The following is a 20,265-nucleotide window of genomic DNA, read 5'->3' as shown; positions in this document are numbered from 1 at the left end:
TGGAGAGCCAATAAAATGCACTAAGGAGGATTGTAAGAGATTAAATTATCAGATCTTGAGTCAGATGCAGAAGTTGAAAGTAGGGAACTGATGCTCAGAGCATCTAGATACGTGACCATGGTGGCTTGCAGAGAAAATGTGGCTGCACTGAAGAGAAGTGGACAAGATAGGAGATATTTAGAAGGTCAAGTCTACTGAACTTAGTTATATAACACTGATGATAGTACTCAAGGCTGTGGACGTGGATGAAAGACAACATGGAAAGAAAAGAGAAGGCTCAGCATGCAACCCTGCAAAACTCAGACATTTATTAGCCTTGTAAAAGAGGCTGCATTTGCAAACAGAACTGAGCACGGGCAGCCAAAGTGGCAAAAAACAGGGAGTACAGCGCTAAGGGAAAGACTAATTTAAAGACAACAATACTCAATACTGAAAAGATGGAGCCCTTAAAAACATACATCGACACTCTCCCACCTCCGGAAGAGCTACTCCGGGACCCGTGATCGGCACCCTCCCACCTCTGGAAGAGCTGCACAGGGACCCATGATTGGCACCCTCCCAGACCTCCAGAAGAGCTGTGCCCAACCGGACCCCGGTAAGAGCTGCAATGGGAAACGCTACCCCGCCACCAGGCCTCCCAAAGCACTGATGAGGAACTCCGGGAGTTGCACAACCCCAAGTCCTCCCTCCTGTACCCTCCCTGCATCCACACCGCCTGCTCATCTGGCCATGGACTCTGGTAGCCACGTGCCCTTCAGAGCCCTCCCTGCCTCTGCACAGAGCCCTTGCTCCTGGCCAGAGACTGCTGGAGCCCTGGGCCCTCTGTGCCAAAGTAACCGGGTGCAGGCACTCCCAGAACCGTGTGTACCACCCCCCACCCTGTTGCTGGATCCGGGTGTGTCACACTCCAGAGCTGCTCTCACGACCAGAACTCCCTGGCTGGGGCAGCCCCAGAAGAACCACACAAGCTCATTCCCTACAAAGATCCAGCAATAATAGAGTGATCCACCCTGGGTCTAATCTCTGAGAGACACCACCCCAACTCAGAGAACGGCCAGAGGCAACGGTGAAAAACAATCATGAGACGAAATCAAAGGAAAAACTCTGGCAATATAATAATTAAAGTAGATCAACTCCCCAAAGGAACAATGGGGCAGACACAGCACAAGATCCCATGCACAAACAAATAGCTGACATGTCAGAAATCGAATTCAGAATCTGGATAGTAAATAAGATTAAATTAGAATTCCAAGCAGTAACTGAAAAGATGTCTCAAGAATTCAACGAATTCAAAGACCAAATGACCAAAGATTTTGACACATTAAGACAAGAAGTTGCAGCCCTCAAACATCTGAGAAACACAGTAGAATCCCTCAGTAACAGAATGGAGCAACCAGAAGAAAGGATTTCTGACATTGAAGACAAAGCTTTCGAACGCTCCCAAACTCTCATAGAGGAAGAGAAATGGAGGGCAAAAACAGATCACTCTTTCAGAAAGCTCTGGGATAATTTGAAGCAAACCAATATTCGTCTTACAGGGATCCCCAAAAGCGATGAAGTGGCTTCACAAGGCACAGAGTCTCTTCTCCATGAGATTAGGAAAGAGAACTTTCCAGACATGCCAAGACATTCTGAAATTCAGATAGCAGACAGTTTCAGAACTCCAGCACAACTCAACCCGAATAAGACATCACCCAGAAACATCATAATCAATTTCACTAAACGTAATGTGAAGGAGAAAATTCTGAAAGCAGCCAGACGAAAGAAAACCATTACCTACAAAGGGAAGAATATTAAAATAATTGCAGATCTCTCTGTTGAAACCTTTCAAGCTAGAAGACAATGGTCATCGACTTTTAATCACCTAAAACAAAATAACTTTCAACCCAGGATCCTGTACCCAGCTAAACTGAGTTTCACTTATGATGGAGAAATTAAATACTTTAATGACATTCACATGTTGAAGAAATTTGCCACAACTAAAACAGCTCTCCAGGATATTCTCAGACCTATCCTCCATAATCCTCCACCACAAAAGTAAACCCACCCAGAAAATTTTGATCAAATTCCAACTTCCACAGTCGCAAAAGGATTAAAAATGTCCACAGGAGTCTTGAAAGGCTTATCAATACTCTCAATTAATGTGAATGGTTTAAATTGTCCTCTAAAGAGGCACAGGTTGGCTGACTGGATACAAAAACTCAAGCCAGATATCTGCTGCATCCAAGAATCTCATCTTACATTAAAAGACAAATATAGACTCAAGGTGAAAGGGATGGTCATCTATACTCCAGGCAAATGGAAAGCAGAAAAAAGCAGGTGTTGCAATCCTATTCGCAGATACAATAGGCTTTAAACCAACCGAAATAAGGAAGGATAAGGATTAAGATTTCATATTTGTCAAAGGTAATATTCAATATGATGAGATTTAAATTATTAATATTTATGCACCCAACAAGAACGCACCTCAATTTATAAGAGAAACTCTAACAGACATGAGCAACTTGATTTCCTCCAGTTCCATAGTAGTTGGAGATTTTAACACCCTTTTAGCAGTGCTGGATGGATCCTTCAAAAAGAAGCTAAGCAAAGAAATCTTAGATTTAAACTTAACCATTCAACATCTGGACTTTACAGACATCTACAGAACATTTCACCCCAACAAAAGTGAATACACACTCTTCTCATCAGCCCACGGAACATACTCCAAAATCAACCACATCCTGGGCCACAAATCTAACTTCAGCAAATTTTAAAAAATAGAAATTATCCCTTGCATCTTCTCAGACAATCATGGAACAAAAGTTGAACTCAATAACAACAGGAATCTGCATACCCATACAAGAAGCTAAATAACCTTATGCTAAAGGATAGATGGGTTATAGATGAGATTAAGAAGGAAATCACCAAATTTTTGGAACAAAACAACAATCAAGACAAGGATTACCAGAACCTCTGGGATACTGCAAAGGCAGTTCTAAGAGGGAAATTTATAGCACTGCAAGCCTTCCTCAAGAAAATGGAAAGAGAGGAAGTTAATAACTTTATGGGACATCTCAAGCAATTGGAGAAGGAAGAACATTCCAACCCGAAACCCAGCAGAAGAAAAGAAATAACCAAAATCAGAGCAGAATTAAATGAAATTGAAAACAAAAGAATTATACAACAGATCAATACATCCAAAAGTTGATTTTTTGAAAAGATCAATAAAATAGATAAACCTTTTGCCAACCTAACCAGGAAAAAAAGAGTAAAATCTCTAATTTCATCAATCAGAAATGGTAAAGATGAAATAACAACACACCACTCAGAAATTCAAAAAATCCTTAACGAATATTACAAGAAACTTTACTCTCAGAAATATGAAAATCTGAAAGAAATAGACCTATACTTGGAAGTACGCCACCTACCAAAACTTAGCCAGAACGAAGTGGCAATGTTGAACAGGCCTATAGCAAGTTCTGAAATAGCATCAACCATACAAAATCTCCCTAAAAAGAAAAGCCCAGGACCAGATGGCTTCACGTCAGAATTCTACCAAACCTTTAAAGAAGAACTATCCTGTTTCCCCCAAAACAAGACAGTGTCTTATTTTAAGGTGTGCTCCCAAAGAGGCGCTAGGTCTTATTTTCAGGGGATGTCTTATCTTTCCTGTAGGTAGGTCTTATTTGAGGAGGATGTCTTATTTTTGGGGAAACAGGGTAGTACCTATATTACTAAACCTCTTCCAAAATATAGAAAAAGAAGGAATAATACCCAACACATTCTATGAAGCAAACATCACATTGATCCCTAAACCAGGGAAAGACCCAACAAGAAAAGAAAATTATAGACCAATATCACTAATGAATATTGATGCTAAAATAATAAGATCCTAACAAACAGAATCCAACAACACATCAAAAAAATTATACACCATGACCAAGTGGGATTTATCCCAGGCTCTCAAGGCTGATTCAATATACATAAATCTATAAATGTAATTCAGCACATAAACAAACTAAAAAATAAGGACCATATGATTCTCTCAATTGATGCAGAAAAAGCTTTTGATAATATCCAGCATCCCTTCACGATCAGAACACTTAAGAAAATTGGTATAGAAGGGACATTTCTTAAACTAATAGAGGTCATCTACAGCAAACCCACAGCCAATATCGTATTGAATGGAGTTAAATTGAAATCATTTCCACTTAGATCAGGAACCAGGCAAGGTTGCCCATTGTCTCCATTGCTCTTTAACATTGTAATGGAAGTTTTAGCCATTGCAATTAGGGAAGAAAAGGCGATCAAGGGTATCCACATAGGGTCAGAAGAGATCACTTCCATTCTTCACAGATGACATGGTCGTATATCTGGAAAACACTAAGGATTCTACTACAAAACTTTAAGAAGTGATCAAGGAATACACCAATGTCTCAGGCTACAAAATCAACACCCATAAATCTGTAGCCTTTATATATACCAACAATACCCAAGGCGAAAAAAGCAGTCAAGGACTCTATTCCTTTCACAGTAGTGCCAAAGAAGATGAAGTATTTGGGAGTTTATCTAACAAAGGATGTGAAAGATCTCTATAAAGAGAACTAGGAAACTTTAAGAAAAGAAGTAGCTGAAAATGTTAACAAATGGAAAAACATACCATGCTCATGGCTGGGAAGAATCAATATTGTTAAAATGTCTATACTACCCAAAGCAATATAAAATTTTAATGCAATTCCAATTAAAGCTCCATTGTCATATTTTAAAGATCTTGAAAATACTTTGTTTTGTATGGAATCAGAAAAAACCTCGAATAGCCAAAACATTACTTAGAAATAAAAACAAAGCAGGAGGAATCACGCTACCAGACCTGAGACTGTACTATAAATCGATAGTGATCAAAACAGCATGGTACTGGCACAAAAACAGAGAAGTAGATGTCTGGAACAAAATAGAGACCAAGAGATGAATCCAGCTATTTACCGTTATTTGATCTTTGACAAGCCAATTAAAAACATCCAGTGGAGGAAAGATTCCCTATTTAACAAATGGTGCTGGATGAACTGGCTGGCGATCTGTAAAAGACTGAAACTGGACCCACACCTTTCACCATTAACTAAGATAGACTCTCACTGGATAATAGATTTAAACTTAAGACATGAAACTATAAAAATACTTGAAGAAAGTACAGGGAAAACTCTTGAAGGAATCGGCCTGGGTGAGTATTTTATGAGGAGGACTCCCCAGGCAATTGAAGCAGTATCAAAAATACATTACTCGGACCTGATCAAACTAAAAAGCTTATGCACAGCCAAGAACATAGTAAGTAAAGCAAGCAGACAGCCCTCAGAATGGGAGAAAATATTTGCAGGTTATACCTCCAATAAAGGTTTTATAACCAGAATTCACAGAGAACTCAAACGTATTAGCAAGAAAAGAACAAGTGATCCCATCTCAGGGTGGGCAAAGGACTTGAAGAGAAACTTCTCTAAGAAGACAGAGGCGCAATCTACAGACACATGAAAAAAAGATCATCATCCTTAATCATCAGAGAAATGCAAATGAAAACTGCTTTGAGATATCACCTAACCCCAGTTAAGAGTAGCCCACATAACAAAATCCCAAAACCAGAGATGTTGGCGTGGATGTGGAGAAAAGGGCACACTTCTACACTACCGGTAGGAATGCACACTAATACGTTCCTTTTGGAAGGATGTTTGGAGAATACTGACAGATCTAAAAATAGACCTGCCATTCTATCCTATAATTCCTTTACTAGACACACACCCAGAAGACCAAAAATCACAACATAACAAAGACATCTGTACCAGAATATTTATTGCAGCCCAATTCATAATTGCTAAGTCATGGAAGAAGCCCAAGTGCCCATCGACCCACAAATGGACTAGCAAATTGTGGTACATGTATACCATGGAATATTATGCAGCCTTAAAGAAAGATGGAGACTTTACCTCTTTCATGTTTACATGGATGGAGATGGAACATATTCTTCTTAGCAAAGTATCTCAAGAATGGAAGAAAAAGTATCCAATGTACTCAGCCCTACTATGAAGCTAATTTATAGCTTTCATATGAAGGCTATAACCCAACTATAGCACAAGAATATGGGGAAAGGGCCAAGGGAGAGGAAGGGAGGGGGAAGGTTAACGTGGAGGGAGGGTAATGGGTGGGCCACACCTATGGTGCATCTTAGAATGGGTACAGGCAAAACTTACTAAAGGCAGAATACAAATGTCTACATACAGTAACTAAGAAAATGCCATGAAGGCTACGTTGAACAGGTTGATGAGAATATTTCAGATTGTATACGAAACCAGCACATTGTATCCTTTGATTGCACTAATGTACACAGCTATGATTTAACAATAAAAAAATAAATTAAAAAATAAAATACATCCATCGGAAGGCATGGGTGACACTAGAAGAAATGTTTTAGTGAGTTATGGAGTCAGAAACCAGATTAGCATGATCTGGGGAATAAATATGAAGTGAAGAAATGAAGATGGAGGAGACGCGTCTTTTGAGGAGTTTAGCCTTGAAGTAAAGTGGTATAAGGTAAGTAGCTGGGGAAAAATAATAGCACAGAGTTAAGGAAAGGTAAATTTGTTTGTTGTATTTATTAAGAAGAGACCTCCATGTGCTGAAAATCAATGACAAAGATCTTTGGAAGAAAAAGTTGAATTTTACATGTGAAAGGAGGTTTCTGAGGCACTACGATGAGACTCAGAGCACAGCAGGAGCGGGAAGGGAGGCTTTGACAGGTGGAGGGAGGACTCAGGGCTGACCAGGCGTAAAGCCAGTGAGGATGGCGGGAATGAGGGAGGTTAGGATCTTTGGTAGCAAAAAAAGAAAAAGAAAAAAGACTTTGCTTGTCAGCTTCAATTTTCTCTGGGAGCAGGAGATCACAGTGTTAATAGTGAGGAAAGGTGGAAAGAGGAAGGAGATGTAAGGGAGAGGAGTAAAGAAGAGGTCTGACAATTAAGTTTGTGGACTTGGCATTGCATATTTAACGTTAGCAGCACTGTGCAAACAACTCAGTAAGGTTTCGCAGCTTTGGTATTTCAGTGTCTCAGATGTGTTCATGTTGACATCTGGTGGTGTCTTGTAGAGTGGAGTGCATTCTTGTTGCATGTTTTTGTGCGCCATCACAAGAATGTCAGAGCTTAAATTAGAGAAACAAAACACTTGTTCATTTGTGCATCCAAACTGTCAGCTGACTGTTAGAAGCATAGCAGACCAGATAACACTGATAAAAAAAAAAAAAAAGGAGAATTTTAACTGAAAATCTTGGGCAATAACTTTTATCTGTCACATCTCACACTCTCTGTGAGGGAGTTTTTAGCCGTATACTAATAACTACTTTGGAACAACGTAGTTGCGTATTCAATGGATTTAGCCCCCAGTGGCTTTTCTCTTTACCTAGAGATAAAGTAAATATTGAAAGGAAGATATTTTGATGACATTTAGGACATCAAGGGTAATATGACAACAGCTTTGATTTTCAGGAAAAGGGTTCTAAAATTGCTTTTAAGGGTGGACTAGGACCTGGCGTCAGTGCATAGCTTCCCAAAGGGAGTACTTTGAAGGTGACTGAAGTGATATTCAGCAATAAAGTATGTAGCATTTTTTCTAGCACGAGTTCACAAACTTAATTGTCAGACCTTGTAACATGAATAACAAAAACTACTCTTCAGAACCATTTCAGGCTGAAGATGGTACGTTGTAGGGACATCAAGTTATCCTGAGGTCCAGCTGTGATGTGCTTCCCTGCTAGGTACACACACACACACACAGTGCACACGGCGGGGCTCACACCGGTCAGTCCTTGCTGGGAGGAGAGCATATATGAGCAGTTTCCAAGGAACTGAAAATAGATTCTGAGGAAGATTTAAAACAACAAACAAAACAGATTTTAAAAATCCACACCATTTATCTAAAGATCATTCTTATAACATGCTCAATGCTCCCAAACACAACCCATACATGGAGGTGCGAAGCCGCTTAGGCCAGTTCACATCTCACACAGTGAGAGCACGCAACCAATACGCCTCACTTATCCTGTGATAGCAGAGCAGTTACCACAACAAATTCCTGAGGATGACTGTTCTGATGAAATCATGTTCAGGCTTAGCATACACTGTTCTCACTGGTACAAAAAGTACCTCACCTTACACTCTTCCCCTAGGAAAAACCTGTAATATGAGCCTCCCCTCTCCCACAGCACATAAATCTGAACGTGCAGGAGACCTGTGCATAGTTGCATAACTAGGTACAGGCATGCCTTTTTTGCTCATATTTGGGCACAGATTGTCGAAAGAAACAAAACTAAGCACTGTCAAGGTAGCAACAAGATGCTGGCCTAGGTGTGGTGGCTCACGCTTATAATTCTAGCACTTTGGGAGGCCAAGGTGGAAGGATCCCTGGAGGCCAGGAGTTCAAGACCAGCCTGATCAAGAGCCAGACCCCATTTGTACAAAAAACAGAAAATTCAGCTGGGTGTGGTGACATGTGCCTGTAGTCCCAGACACTTGGGAGGCTGAGGCAAGAGGATTGCTTGAGCCCAGGAGTTTGAGGTTGCTGTGAGCTATGATGACACCGCTGCACTCTAGCCCAAAAATAAATAAATAAATAAACAAAAATAAAACCTAGATGTCCAAGCTTACTTTATATAGTCTTCTTTTTCCCTAGAAAGTGACTCTCTATTAACAGCAAGGCAGACAGCAAAGATTATAAACACTATAACTTATAGCAAGCTTTGTTAGTACTTTAGGGTTAAAATCTAACACTGTCAATACTTGCAAGATACTTAATGAATTACAGCTCTTACTTCACAGAGAGTAAAAAACCCCACAACAGCCTCATGGAGAATAATACTGATTTACATAAAGGAATATTCCTTTAGTATCTATATTTCACTGAACTGATAAGAGTAAAGTTGAAGTAAACCCTGGGGATAATTCCTCCCTCTCCCCCCAAAGGAGGAAGAGTTAATTTATTTGGTAGAAAATTGAAATCTTAAACTACTTCATATCACAGAATAAGATGATCAAGGTGAATAAACAAGTCAAAATTAAAGAAGTGTTGAAACAAGTAGGTGAGCCTACCAAACAATAACAGAGGGAGAGACAGGGGCCAATTGCTCCTGTAATGTAGAAGAAATCAATACGAGAAATAAGAGAATGCTGAGGGGAAACATGACAAAAAAGAAGGACCAGTTAGGTTCAGTCCCAGGACAGCCTTGCTCACAGCCCTTCTTTTCTGTTTCAGTGGATCAGCAACAGCGTATGGGGAGGAAGGGAAACTAACGTTTATTACACACTTCCGAAGTCTCTGGCATGATGACAGGCACTCTTGTAATATGATATCTCAAGACAGCTCTGCTGCTAGTATTGTAACTTTTTCAATGATCACATAACTCTGAAATTTGCCAATTTATTTAGTCCATTTTTCCCCTCACACATGCGTATTCAGACTAACAACTTGCACATCAAACAGAAGGAAACATGGGCCTGCAGTTTTCTCTCTGACACTCTATAAAAGCAGAAAACAAATAATTTTATGAATAAAGGGGCAAAGTAAATAAAAGAAGAGAGAATGGGCTGGGTGCAGTGGCTCAGGTCTGTAATTCTAGCAATTTGGGAGGCCAAGGTGGGAGGATCACTTGACACCATAAGTTCAAGACCAGCCTGGTCAAAAGCAAGACCCCATCTCCACTAAAATAAGAAAAATTATCCAGGTGTTGTAGTTGGCGCCTGTAGTCCCAGCTACTCAGGAGGCTGAGGCAGGAGGATTGAGTGAGCCCAGGATTTTGAGGTTGCAGTGAGCTATGATTATGCCACTGTTCTCATGCCCAGGCAACAAAGCAAGACCCTGTCTCCAAAGAAAAATAAAGAAATTTAATTAAATTTTAAAAGAAAGAATAGAAAACAATTGAGGTTTAGATCTGCTATAATATAATTAACAATCCAGGAAAAGTTTCTTCCTCAAAAGTATCATGAAAGGAAAACAGTACAAAAGGAGTATATTATCAGAATAACCCTTTCTGGCGGACAATTCTTGCCGAATTGCAATCTGCAACTGGCAGTAATAGGTCTTAAAATTTTTAAAGTAATATCTTCTGACCCAGTAGTTTCACTTCTAGGACCTTATCCTACAGACATATTCACACATCTGCACAAAGACCCAAAGTTCAATACAACATTTGCAACAGCAAAAAACAATATCATGTCAGTCGATAAGCTGCTATAAATAAATAAACACAAATAAATTGTTACACTCATAGAACAGAATACTATGTATCATTTTAAAAAATCACATATGCAGGAAGAAGCAGGGTGATGACAAGAAACTGCTACCAGGTTTACCAGCCAGCCAGAGGAGCCATCTTCCTGTTACGGTGTGTTACTTTGTCAGTATTTTGCTCAAAAATGGAAAGCAGGCTGTACTCGACTTCCTATCTAGAAAGATCTACTTTATACAGTAACAGGAGGCTTAGTATCACAAAGAATTTCTATAAATGAATCTGAATAAGAAGGCCATGAACATAGAGAGAGATATATGCAGGTATTTCTTTAAATATTTACGTGCAAAATTATACACCCCAAAACTGCGTGTGAAAATGGACAGACACGATAGAAACAGTCTCTGGACGTGGACACTGACTCTTACACCTCAGCTGGATGCAGAAGATACAGTATATTACAAGCAGTAGTGTATCCTTAGCTCATTGAGGATTTTAAAATGTAATAATGGTTAGAAGTTATCCATTATCCGTTTCTGCTCTCTTAGCTCAATCATTTTGAATTCACTTGCTACGATAAATAAGCAATTTGATTCTGCCTCACAAACTGAAATATGAATGCCAGTTACCCGTATACACAGACTGCACGCTCTCTCTCTCTCTCATACTTCTGGATTCTGCAGCTTGAAGGCAAAAGGAAAAGAACCACTTACTCAACATTAATCCAACTTCCTGTGGGAACTTTCCAAACCCTAAAGGGGCTCCTCCCAGTAGTAAACCAGTCCAATCCAGTTTAGCTTCTAAGGTGTGACTGAATCCAAGCCTATGACTGAATCACCAGCCTCCAGGTCATACAAACAAGATGACTCTGACCACAGCTTTAAAGTCTAATCTTCCCAATTATAGCATCTTTAAACATTTAATATAATAAACTATGATGGCCCATTATATTCTCATTCAAAATGCAAACAATGAACAAAATAATCACTACCCAACTTCATACTCCAACAAGTGAAAAGTTCCTGGCTGCTTAATTAGAAAACATGTAAGTGGCATACAACCTAGTCCCAAAAGTCTGAGTTTTACGTGGCTCATATATTTAAAACATGCCTAAGAAAAGAACGCCGGGAGCTTTAAAAGGTTTATCAATAAATAAATGAATGAGATAAGTTGAAAATAAGAATAGGACAAGCAGAAATAATCTCTCTTTTATCTGCTCCTCCCCAGCATTTTAAACATTTCAGTCGTGACATACTCAGTGCCTTCCCGTATCACCATCTCAGATTTGCATCACCCTCCTGCACATTTTGCACTGTCTTCCTGGCAGATGGGCATATATTCATGTTGACACCTGCTCGAGCAGATGTGATTTTGCACTGAGCAATACTGGGTTCTGCTGTTTGGGAATGCGGCTTTCGTCAGTGTTCTAGGGTGGATATATCCACAGGGAGATAGAAGCCACACTCAGAGGCTGAACTTCAACCTGGAAGTCGGAACTTTATCAGTCCCCAAGAGAAACAAGTTCCGGAGCACACCCTTCAGTAAGAGCATAGCTGAACCCTCTGCTCTTAACATCGACCTCTCAGGAACATGAAATGTCAAAAATTTCATTCTTCCAGGTTGACCCTAACTTTTTTTGTTTGTTTTGAGACAGACTTCCACTCACTCTGTCACCTAGGCTACACTGCCATGACGTCATCATACCTCACAGCAACCTCAAATTCTTTAGGTGATCCTCTTTCCTCAGTCTCCTGGGTAGCTGGGACTGACTACAGGTATGTGCCACAAAGCCCAGCTAATTTTTCTACTTTCAGTAGAGACAGGGCCTCGCTCTTGCTCAGGCTCATCTCAAACTACTGAGCTCAAGCAATCTGCTCATCCCGCCTCCCAGAGTGCTGGGATTACAGAAGTGAGCCACCGGCCCATCCCTAATTCTTGGTGATACATTAATCCACTCGTGTTTAGCGGATACTGCAGGGGTCCCTCACCTATTGACTCTCAGTTAATTCTACTTCAACCTCTCTTGCTTTTGAGCTACTCACTCACCAAATATTTTTGTGACATCCCTTTGATCTAAGTTCATCAAATACAGTATTCTTTGTTATTCTTTTGAATGAAAATTAAGGTCAGGTTAAGGGAAATAGGGAGGTTTATTTAGCTAAGATCTCTTACCAGTTGCGGTTTTCAGTAAAAAGAGCTTGTAACACTTTAAAGAAAATTTAAACTATGTAAACAAACAAGCAGAAACTAGTCGACATCTGTGGTATTTTTATTTGAAGCCCTTCCACTGAAAACTGAACATAACAAATAGAAGTTCCTAGAAGGAATTAGGAACAGAATTATCTAACACTGGTTTAATGAAAAAACATAATGTATTTATCAGTGACCTATTTAAATAGAAGCTATAGAACTATCCCGTGTAATCTTCCCACTAAATCATATTACTTTTTCATTCTTATTACCAATGACATAATCTAGGCCCTTTAAAGATATCCTCTGTAGGAAAGTATGACAGACTAAAACCACAGAACAGTTCATCTGCAATTTTGTTCTTACTTATTCTAAGTGACTTAACGTTCTTTTTTTTTTGAGACAGATCCTCAAGCTGTCGCCCTGGGTAGAGTGCGGTGGCATCACAGCTCACAGCAACTTCCAACTCCTGGGCTCAAACAATTCTCCTGCCTCCGCCTCCCAAGTAGCTGGACAACTGGTGCCTGCCACAACGCCCACCTATTTTTTGTTGCAGCCATCACTGTTGTTTGGCAGGCCAGGGCTGGATTCGAACCCACCAGCTCAGGTGTATGTGGCTGGCACCTTAGCCACTTGAGCTACAGGCGCCAAGCTGACTTAATATTCTTTTCCCTACCATTTTCCTACCTTTCGTATGAGCTGTTACTGATAATCTTTTCATAGATGGCTAACTCTTACGTTAAGCAACTAATAGTATCCTTAATTTCTTACAAGGGACCAAGACCTCAGTTGGTGCTATTCATTTTGTCATTCCTTCCGTTTAACTTCTGTATCTTTGCTGAATATTGTTCACCTTCAAGATTGCACTGTCGCAATTGTGCTGGTCGACAGTTCCATTTCTGAAATCTAGTTTTTCTAAAGAAAACTTTAGAAGAGTTACACAGACGTGTATGGAGATGATGATGTTAATCCAGAGCACTTACCTCCATTATTTAACAAGTATGTAAAGTCAGACGTCTGAGTTACCTTTTGAGCCTCAGGGTTTTTTAGTGATAAAAATGGAGTCACTATCTATTTCACGAGATTGTGGTAATTTTACAAGCAAGCACATATTCAAAACAGCCAGGACAGAAACTGCTACATAATCAATATTCTACATATGTGGGAACACTAATAAAAATGTGCTAGATAATCCAAATTAATATATTTGATTAATAACATTTAACAATACAGGCCAGGTACAGTGGCCTATTCCTATAATCCTAGCACTCTGGGAGGCTGAAGCCAGAGTATGAGACCAACCTGAGAAAGAAAGAAACTCCCGTCTCTACTAAAAATAGAAAAACTAGCCAGGCATCATACCAGACACCTGTAGTCCCAGGTGGGACTACAGCTACTCAGGAGGCTGAGGCAAGGAGATGCCTTGAGCCCAAGAGTTTGAGGTTGCTATGAAACATGATGCCACTGCACTCTACCCAAGGTGAAAGAGTGAGACCTGTCCCCCAAAAAATTAAAACTTAACAAGATAACTCACATTAATATAAAATATGAAATACGCTATTTGTTTCAGATCAATAGTTCTAAATCTTTAGAAAATATGATGTATAAAAAATTTACTAAATCACTTATTACAAATAATACTGGTTTACTTTTATTTTTTATTATTGTTATTTATTTATTTATTATTTTTTTTTGAGATAGAGTCTTACTATGTCACCCTCGGTAGAGTGCCATGGCATCACAGCTCACAGCAACCTCAAACTCTTGGGCTTAAGCGATTCTCTTGCCTCAGCCTCCTGAGTAGTTGGAACTACAGGTGCCCACCACAACGCCCAGCTATTTTGTTGTTGTTGTTGTTGTTGTTGCAGTTGTCATTGGTGTTTAGCTGGCCCGGGCTGCATTCAAACCCGCCAGCCTTGGTGTATGTGGCTCGCACCATAACCACTGTGCTACGAATGCTGAGCCACTGATTTACTTTTAAATGAAAAATGCTGTATACTGTCCTTCTGATCTTCAGAGAAATATCTCCTATTCTATAGAATGTGCAAACTGCATAAGGGCAGCAATCAATGATTTCGACCCTGCTAAGCCCCTCACTCCCTCTTAGACGTCTGCTCAACAATGAGCGTTACGTGATTAGAGTCTGTATTTGAGCTGAAACCAAACTCACTGGGCCATCTCAGATACTTTTTATAAAAGCCAAATAAAATCCATATAAATAATGAAATGTTTATCCAAATAAATACAGAAATAAATCCCAATTATATGCATATGTTTCCACAGCAAATCCAAATTATCACAAAATTTATGGGAATAATAAGTAAAAACAATTGTTAAATAGAACATGATTCTCTAAATGTGATTATTACTGTCTAATATCCCAAAATCTATTCATGGTAATAATTCAATTGTTTATAACTTTGTCTCTTCTGTCTTTAGAGCAAATCGAGGCACTCAACAGTAAGAAATGCCTTGCAGTTCAACCTTCTTCGTTTAATTCCCACACATGCTAGAGGCAGAAAAGTACACCATTGTATTTTTAAATAAGAAAGGCCTAAGAAATTAAAAATACAGTTCTACAGATAAAAGGTGTCTTCTAGCAAAAGAAACACATTCATATTTTATTATTTTTTTAGAATATAAAAGTATAAGTTTATTTTATGTTAGAGAAAGGGAAGTGGGGAAAGAGATGAGAAAGAGAAAGAAGAGGAAAGAAAGGAGGGAGTTAGAGATGGGAAGAAAGGAAGAAGGCCAGCCCCCAGTAATATTTTATGAGACACAGAATAACGTAACAGAACTTCAACAACAAAGAAATCCTGTAAAAACTTCAACCTGACAGAAGGTATTTTTACCATTAATTCTAACAAAGGAAAGCAAACCAAACTAGGAAAACTGAACTTCAAAGTTAAAGCTAGATGATTTTTTAAAAAGACCACTGCCAAAAGAAAAGTTCAAAACAAATAACATTTGCAAGGTTCAAATTTTCGCCTGGAGCAATAAAGCTCTGTAACATCAAACTCTCCTAGGAAATTCTCGGATCTTTGACATCCACAGTAAGTTATTTGAGTATTTAGGAGAAAAATGCACTATGTGTATACACACACACACACACACACACACACACACACCAATTTGTACTTATAACTCTTCCTGAGTATTGAAGAGAAAATTGTCCACAGACCATTGTTTAATTTCAGAAGAATAGCTGGGTTTATTTCTGCCTAAAAAACTTCAAAGAACAGAGCGCCCACTTTCAAAGATAACATTGTGACATACATCTTTTAGATATCACAATCAAAAATTTTAATTCAAAGGCCACAGAGATCTTATCATCTCATGTACAGAATGTGTCCAGCAACACAGACTTCGACAGCCTCAAGTCTGAAGTCACCGGGGAAGTGCAGTGTGAGGGTGGCCACGTCTGTAATCACTAAACCTTCTTGGCACTGTTCCTCAAAAAGATCTCGTTCTGTACTTAACACAAGTGTAGGCAAGTTGATCTTAGTTTCTCTTTTCAGTTCAGAAACCTACACCCACCTCTATTTAAATGTTGTTCCACAAAGGAAGGAGCCTATTACAGCATTTAAAAATAGGGACTCTCGGGTGTGGATATACAGGGGATTCATTACAGTTGCAGAGATGTTGAAATTTCCAAAATAAAAAAAGTGAAAGAAAAGGAGGAGAAAGAAGGAATGAAAGGAAGGAATGCAGGGTAAGGAGAGCTGAGAGTGGAACATGGAACCACACTGAACCTTAGCTCTGCAACTTATCAGCAGTGTGACCTTGGTAAACCTAAGGCTTCTCACCTGCAAAACTGGATAATAACAATTGCTGCTTTATGGACTTGTTAGGAGATTTGAAGCAGATAATATATATACTATCTGTCCATACCGTATTTATATGTATTATATATACAAGGTGGATCCACACTGTATATATACATATTATATACAGAGGATGGACATAAAGTTTGTACACAATTTAAAATAACTGTAACTTTTGCACGTGTAACAAATTAGTTACATGCCATAGTTGTAACAAATTAGTTACATGTGCAATAGTTGTAACAAATCACACACGAACTTTATGTCTACCCTGTATAATTTTTTATATATGTATCACTTAAAAGAATGCCTAACAGGTAAAATATTATCAAACCATTAACTTTTCTATATAATAATATTTATTATAATCAAGTAAGTTTGTTAGTTTAATGAAGTTATAGCTTAAGGTTATTCACTAGGAATATATTCAATATTTCAACAATATGACATGACCCTTGTAAAACTAAGAAAAATAACTGAGAACAAAAAATACATAGTTTTCAAATCATTCTTTCTGGGGCTTCAACTTTTTTTTTGAGACAGAGTCTCAGTCTGTCACCCTGGGTAGAGTGTCGTGGCATCGTAGCTCACAGCAACTTCAAACTCCTGAGTTCAAGTGATCCTCTTGCCTCAGCCTCCCGAGTAGCTGGGACTACAGGTGCCTACCACAACTCCCAGCTAGGTTTTCTATTTTAGTAGGGACGGGGTCTCACTGTTGCTCAGACTGGTCTCAAACTTGTGAGCTCAGGCCATCCACCCTCTTTGGCCTCCCAGAGTAATAGGATTACAGGTATGAGCCACCCTGCCTGGTACTAGGGCTTTAACTTTTTATAGGGCAATAAAAACATGGATTCAACAGCTAGGCTGCCGACATTTGAATTCCAAGTCTGCCGCTTGCTGGCTGTGTGACTTCAAGTAAGGATTTACTCAGTATTGGCTCAGTTTCTGTTTACCAGCTGGGATGACAACAGAGGCACTGTGAGGATTATATGAATTAATATATGCGAACTGCTCAGAACAGTGCCTGGCACTCAGTGAGCGCTATGTAAGTGTTAACATGAATTTAGTGATTAATAATTCTCACCAGGAGGGCGGCGCCTGTGGCTCAGTCGGTAAGGCGCCGGCCCCATATACCGAGGGTGGCGGGTTCAAACCCGGCCTCGGCCGAACTGCAACCAAAAAATAGCTGGGCGTTGTGGCGGGCGCCTGTAGTCCCGGCTACTCGGGAGGCTGAGGCAAGAGAATCACTTAAGCCCAGGAGTTGGAGGTTGCTGTGAGCTGTGTGATGCCACGGCACTCTACCGAGGGCCATAAAGTGAGACTCTGTCTCTACAAAAAAAATAATAATAATAATTCTCACCAGGAAACTGTTTGCCACCCCAAAACTGACCATTGTTAAACCCAACTAAAGTACTTAGACCAGGAGACATAATTTGGAAACTTACCAGCTATAAATCTGAACTAAACTCTTACCTTCCTACTCAGAAGTCCCGTGCAGACACAATCTTGGTCATCTACCTGCAAATTCTACATATCAAAGACCACCACCTGCTAAAATACTGGCAAAATCCAAAGATATATGACAACTATGTTTGTGTGCGCATGTGTGCACAGTATAGTATAGAGTGCTAAGATCTGAGCAATGGAAATATGTTTTTATTTTAATTTAACTGTATTTTCTAATTTTCTGCCATGTCCATGCATTGCTTCTGTAACCATAAAAGGTCATTTTAAAACACAGAAATGAAAGAAACAAATATCACATTTGTATAAGGAAAAAATCCACAATTCCCATACCTGTATTTATGAATAATGGCATTAAATAGTTTTCCGTCTCTCCAGCAGGTAGTGAAATTTTCGCATCGAATTCCAGAATAGCCTTCTGTTGCCTGCTGTGTCCACAGAAGCAATCTCTCTTTTGCAGACATATCCTCTGACTCTCCAGTAACATGGATATCAGATATCTAAATATAACAGAAAGTGTTAAACATTTAGAAGGAGGGAAGCTAACTCAGATTAAGAACCTACCTACTATGTGCAAAGCACTTTACAAGTGCTATTTTAGTTAATCCTCACAATTCTCACTTATAAACTAAATAAATTTTCTCTACATATGAGAAAACTGAATTTCAAAGAGATTAACAACAGATTTTAAAAGTCAGGCTTAACTCTTATGTGTCCAATATAAAAGTATCTAATAATTTTTACTATACCAAGACTTCACAGCATTGAAAAGTATACACCCTTCTTTGCTAATCAGATCTGTTAAAACAATGTAAGCAAACATTATTCTTAGTTATCAGAGGCAAAACCTATGAATCAGTCTGCACTATCACCTGCAGAGCAGAACTTAGTCCCACAGGTATTCTCTGCAAAGAACAAAGAAAAAAATAGTATTCTCTCCTGTTAACTATATTAGGTAACAGTTTGGTTGAAAAGTCCCCACTTTTCTCTTCAGTGCTTGTTCAGCTTACTCTACTAAAACCTTTAACTGATTTCCCCCCATACTTTGTTTTATTTAAGTTCTCTAAAAGACTCTTCCATTGAAGAATAATGAAAACAGATCACCAATTTTCATGATTTATGCTTTCCCAGAAGTGCCTTTTCGATAAGGGTCCTACTTAACCTGCTGATAATTATATTGAGGCACAAAGTGACTTTAATAAGGGTCACACATTAATTCCGAGCTGGGATTAACACCACCACCAACTGTTCCCTCAATCAGTGCAGGACAAAACGCCAAGGGATCAAGAAGGCAGGCGGCAAGCCAGGACGAGGATGAGCAAGGGAAAGAGACTGGAAGTCAGACACAGGACGCACAAATCATTCCGTAATAGGGAAAAAAATCACCAGACCCGGGTCATGAGACAGGCCGCTAGACCTGGCTTTGGACAGTTGGCGTCTGTGAGGCAACTCCCTCATCTATAAAATGAGCAGGACGTGGGAGGCAGATGATGTTTAAGACCCTTTTCAGTCTAAAGTCTTCCTAAGAGTCTATAAATACAGCACAGGAGTCAGGGGTCAAAGTAGGCAGAGCCAAGCAACTGAACAAGAATAAAAGAGAATCCAGACTAAAGAAAATCCTTCCCATGTGGCAGCACCAGGCTCAGACAGGAAGCCCTTTATTCCTCCCAGCTGCCGCAGAGCCAGAGGCACAGCCAGAGGCGGACCTGGGGCAGTGGATGCCCTTGCCAGGCCTGGCAGCCCCTAACACCACCACTTGCTGCAGAGGCCAGTGTGGGCCTTACACACCCTTTCTCCAGGGTTGGGTGGAAGCAGCCAAGCTCCCAGCGCCTCTCTCAGCCACTGTCTGAGAAACTCCCTGACAAATGCCCGGGTTTTCAAAGTGAAGGAAAGTTTCTCAATTTTAATTTACCTTCCTGGGTATCTGTATAATTTCTGTAGCATGGCTGCAAATGAACTGTGTGCATGAACACCTTATATCGCATATAGAGGGATTTTTTTTTTTTTTTAATGTAGAGGGAAAAAAAAGAGTATAAAATCCACCCATATTTTTCCACCCAGCTTTCAATGGATATGCTGGTCTAAAACTGCTTGAGTGTCCTCCTGGCACATCTCATGAGTTTGAACACCACCCCCACCATTTACATGTCCAGTTACTTAAAGGCTTTAAAAACCCTTCACTCACATGTAACATAATGAGAAGAATAATTTCTACTGAAAATTCAGCAACACCAGTGCAGTGCAATGCCTGGCACTTAGTAAGTATAAACTTAGCATAGGTTAGCTGTTTTACGGTTGTGGTTATTGTTATTCTTTTTCACAAAGGGAGAAGTGACAAAAAACTTGACTTTTTATTCTCTCAATTCTCTTCCTGTAGGAGTAAAAGAATAAGAGTTTTTAAAAATCTATTACCTCAAATTAATTGAAATCTACGAACACAAGGGTTCAAAGAAACTAATCTAGAATACCATGAATGAAAAAGTTAAGCCTCCAGGTAAAATTTCACAACAGGTCCCTGTAAGCCTGTAAAAATGATAAAATCAG

At 39.5% G+C, this 20,265-nt stretch overlaps 1 protein-coding gene across 31 annotated transcripts in view; it reads right to left on the bottom strand.

Moving 5' to 3' along the window:
* The window catches only part of DST (dystonin), a 465,208-nt gene that overhangs the window by 197,664 nt on the left and 247,279 nt on the right, over positions 1–20,265 (bottom strand). For all 31 annotated transcript variants that reach the window (XM_053603771.1, XM_053603761.1, XM_053603774.1 and 28 more), the window contains one exon: positions 18,055–18,221. In XM_053603771.1, the coding sequence (XP_053459746.1) occupies positions 18,055–18,221 (167 nt within the window). The remainder of the gene's footprint in view (positions 1–18,054; positions 18,222–20,265) is intronic.

The sequence above is a fragment of the Nycticebus coucang genome, chromosome 9 (genome assembly GCF_027406575.1).
Source record: "Nycticebus coucang isolate mNycCou1 chromosome 9, mNycCou1.pri, whole genome shotgun sequence".
Lineage (NCBI taxonomy): Eukaryota > Metazoa > Chordata > Mammalia > Primates > Lorisidae > Nycticebus > Nycticebus coucang.
The sequence above is the reverse complement of the archived record's forward strand: the minus strand, read 5'-3'. Positions and strand labels throughout refer to the sequence as shown.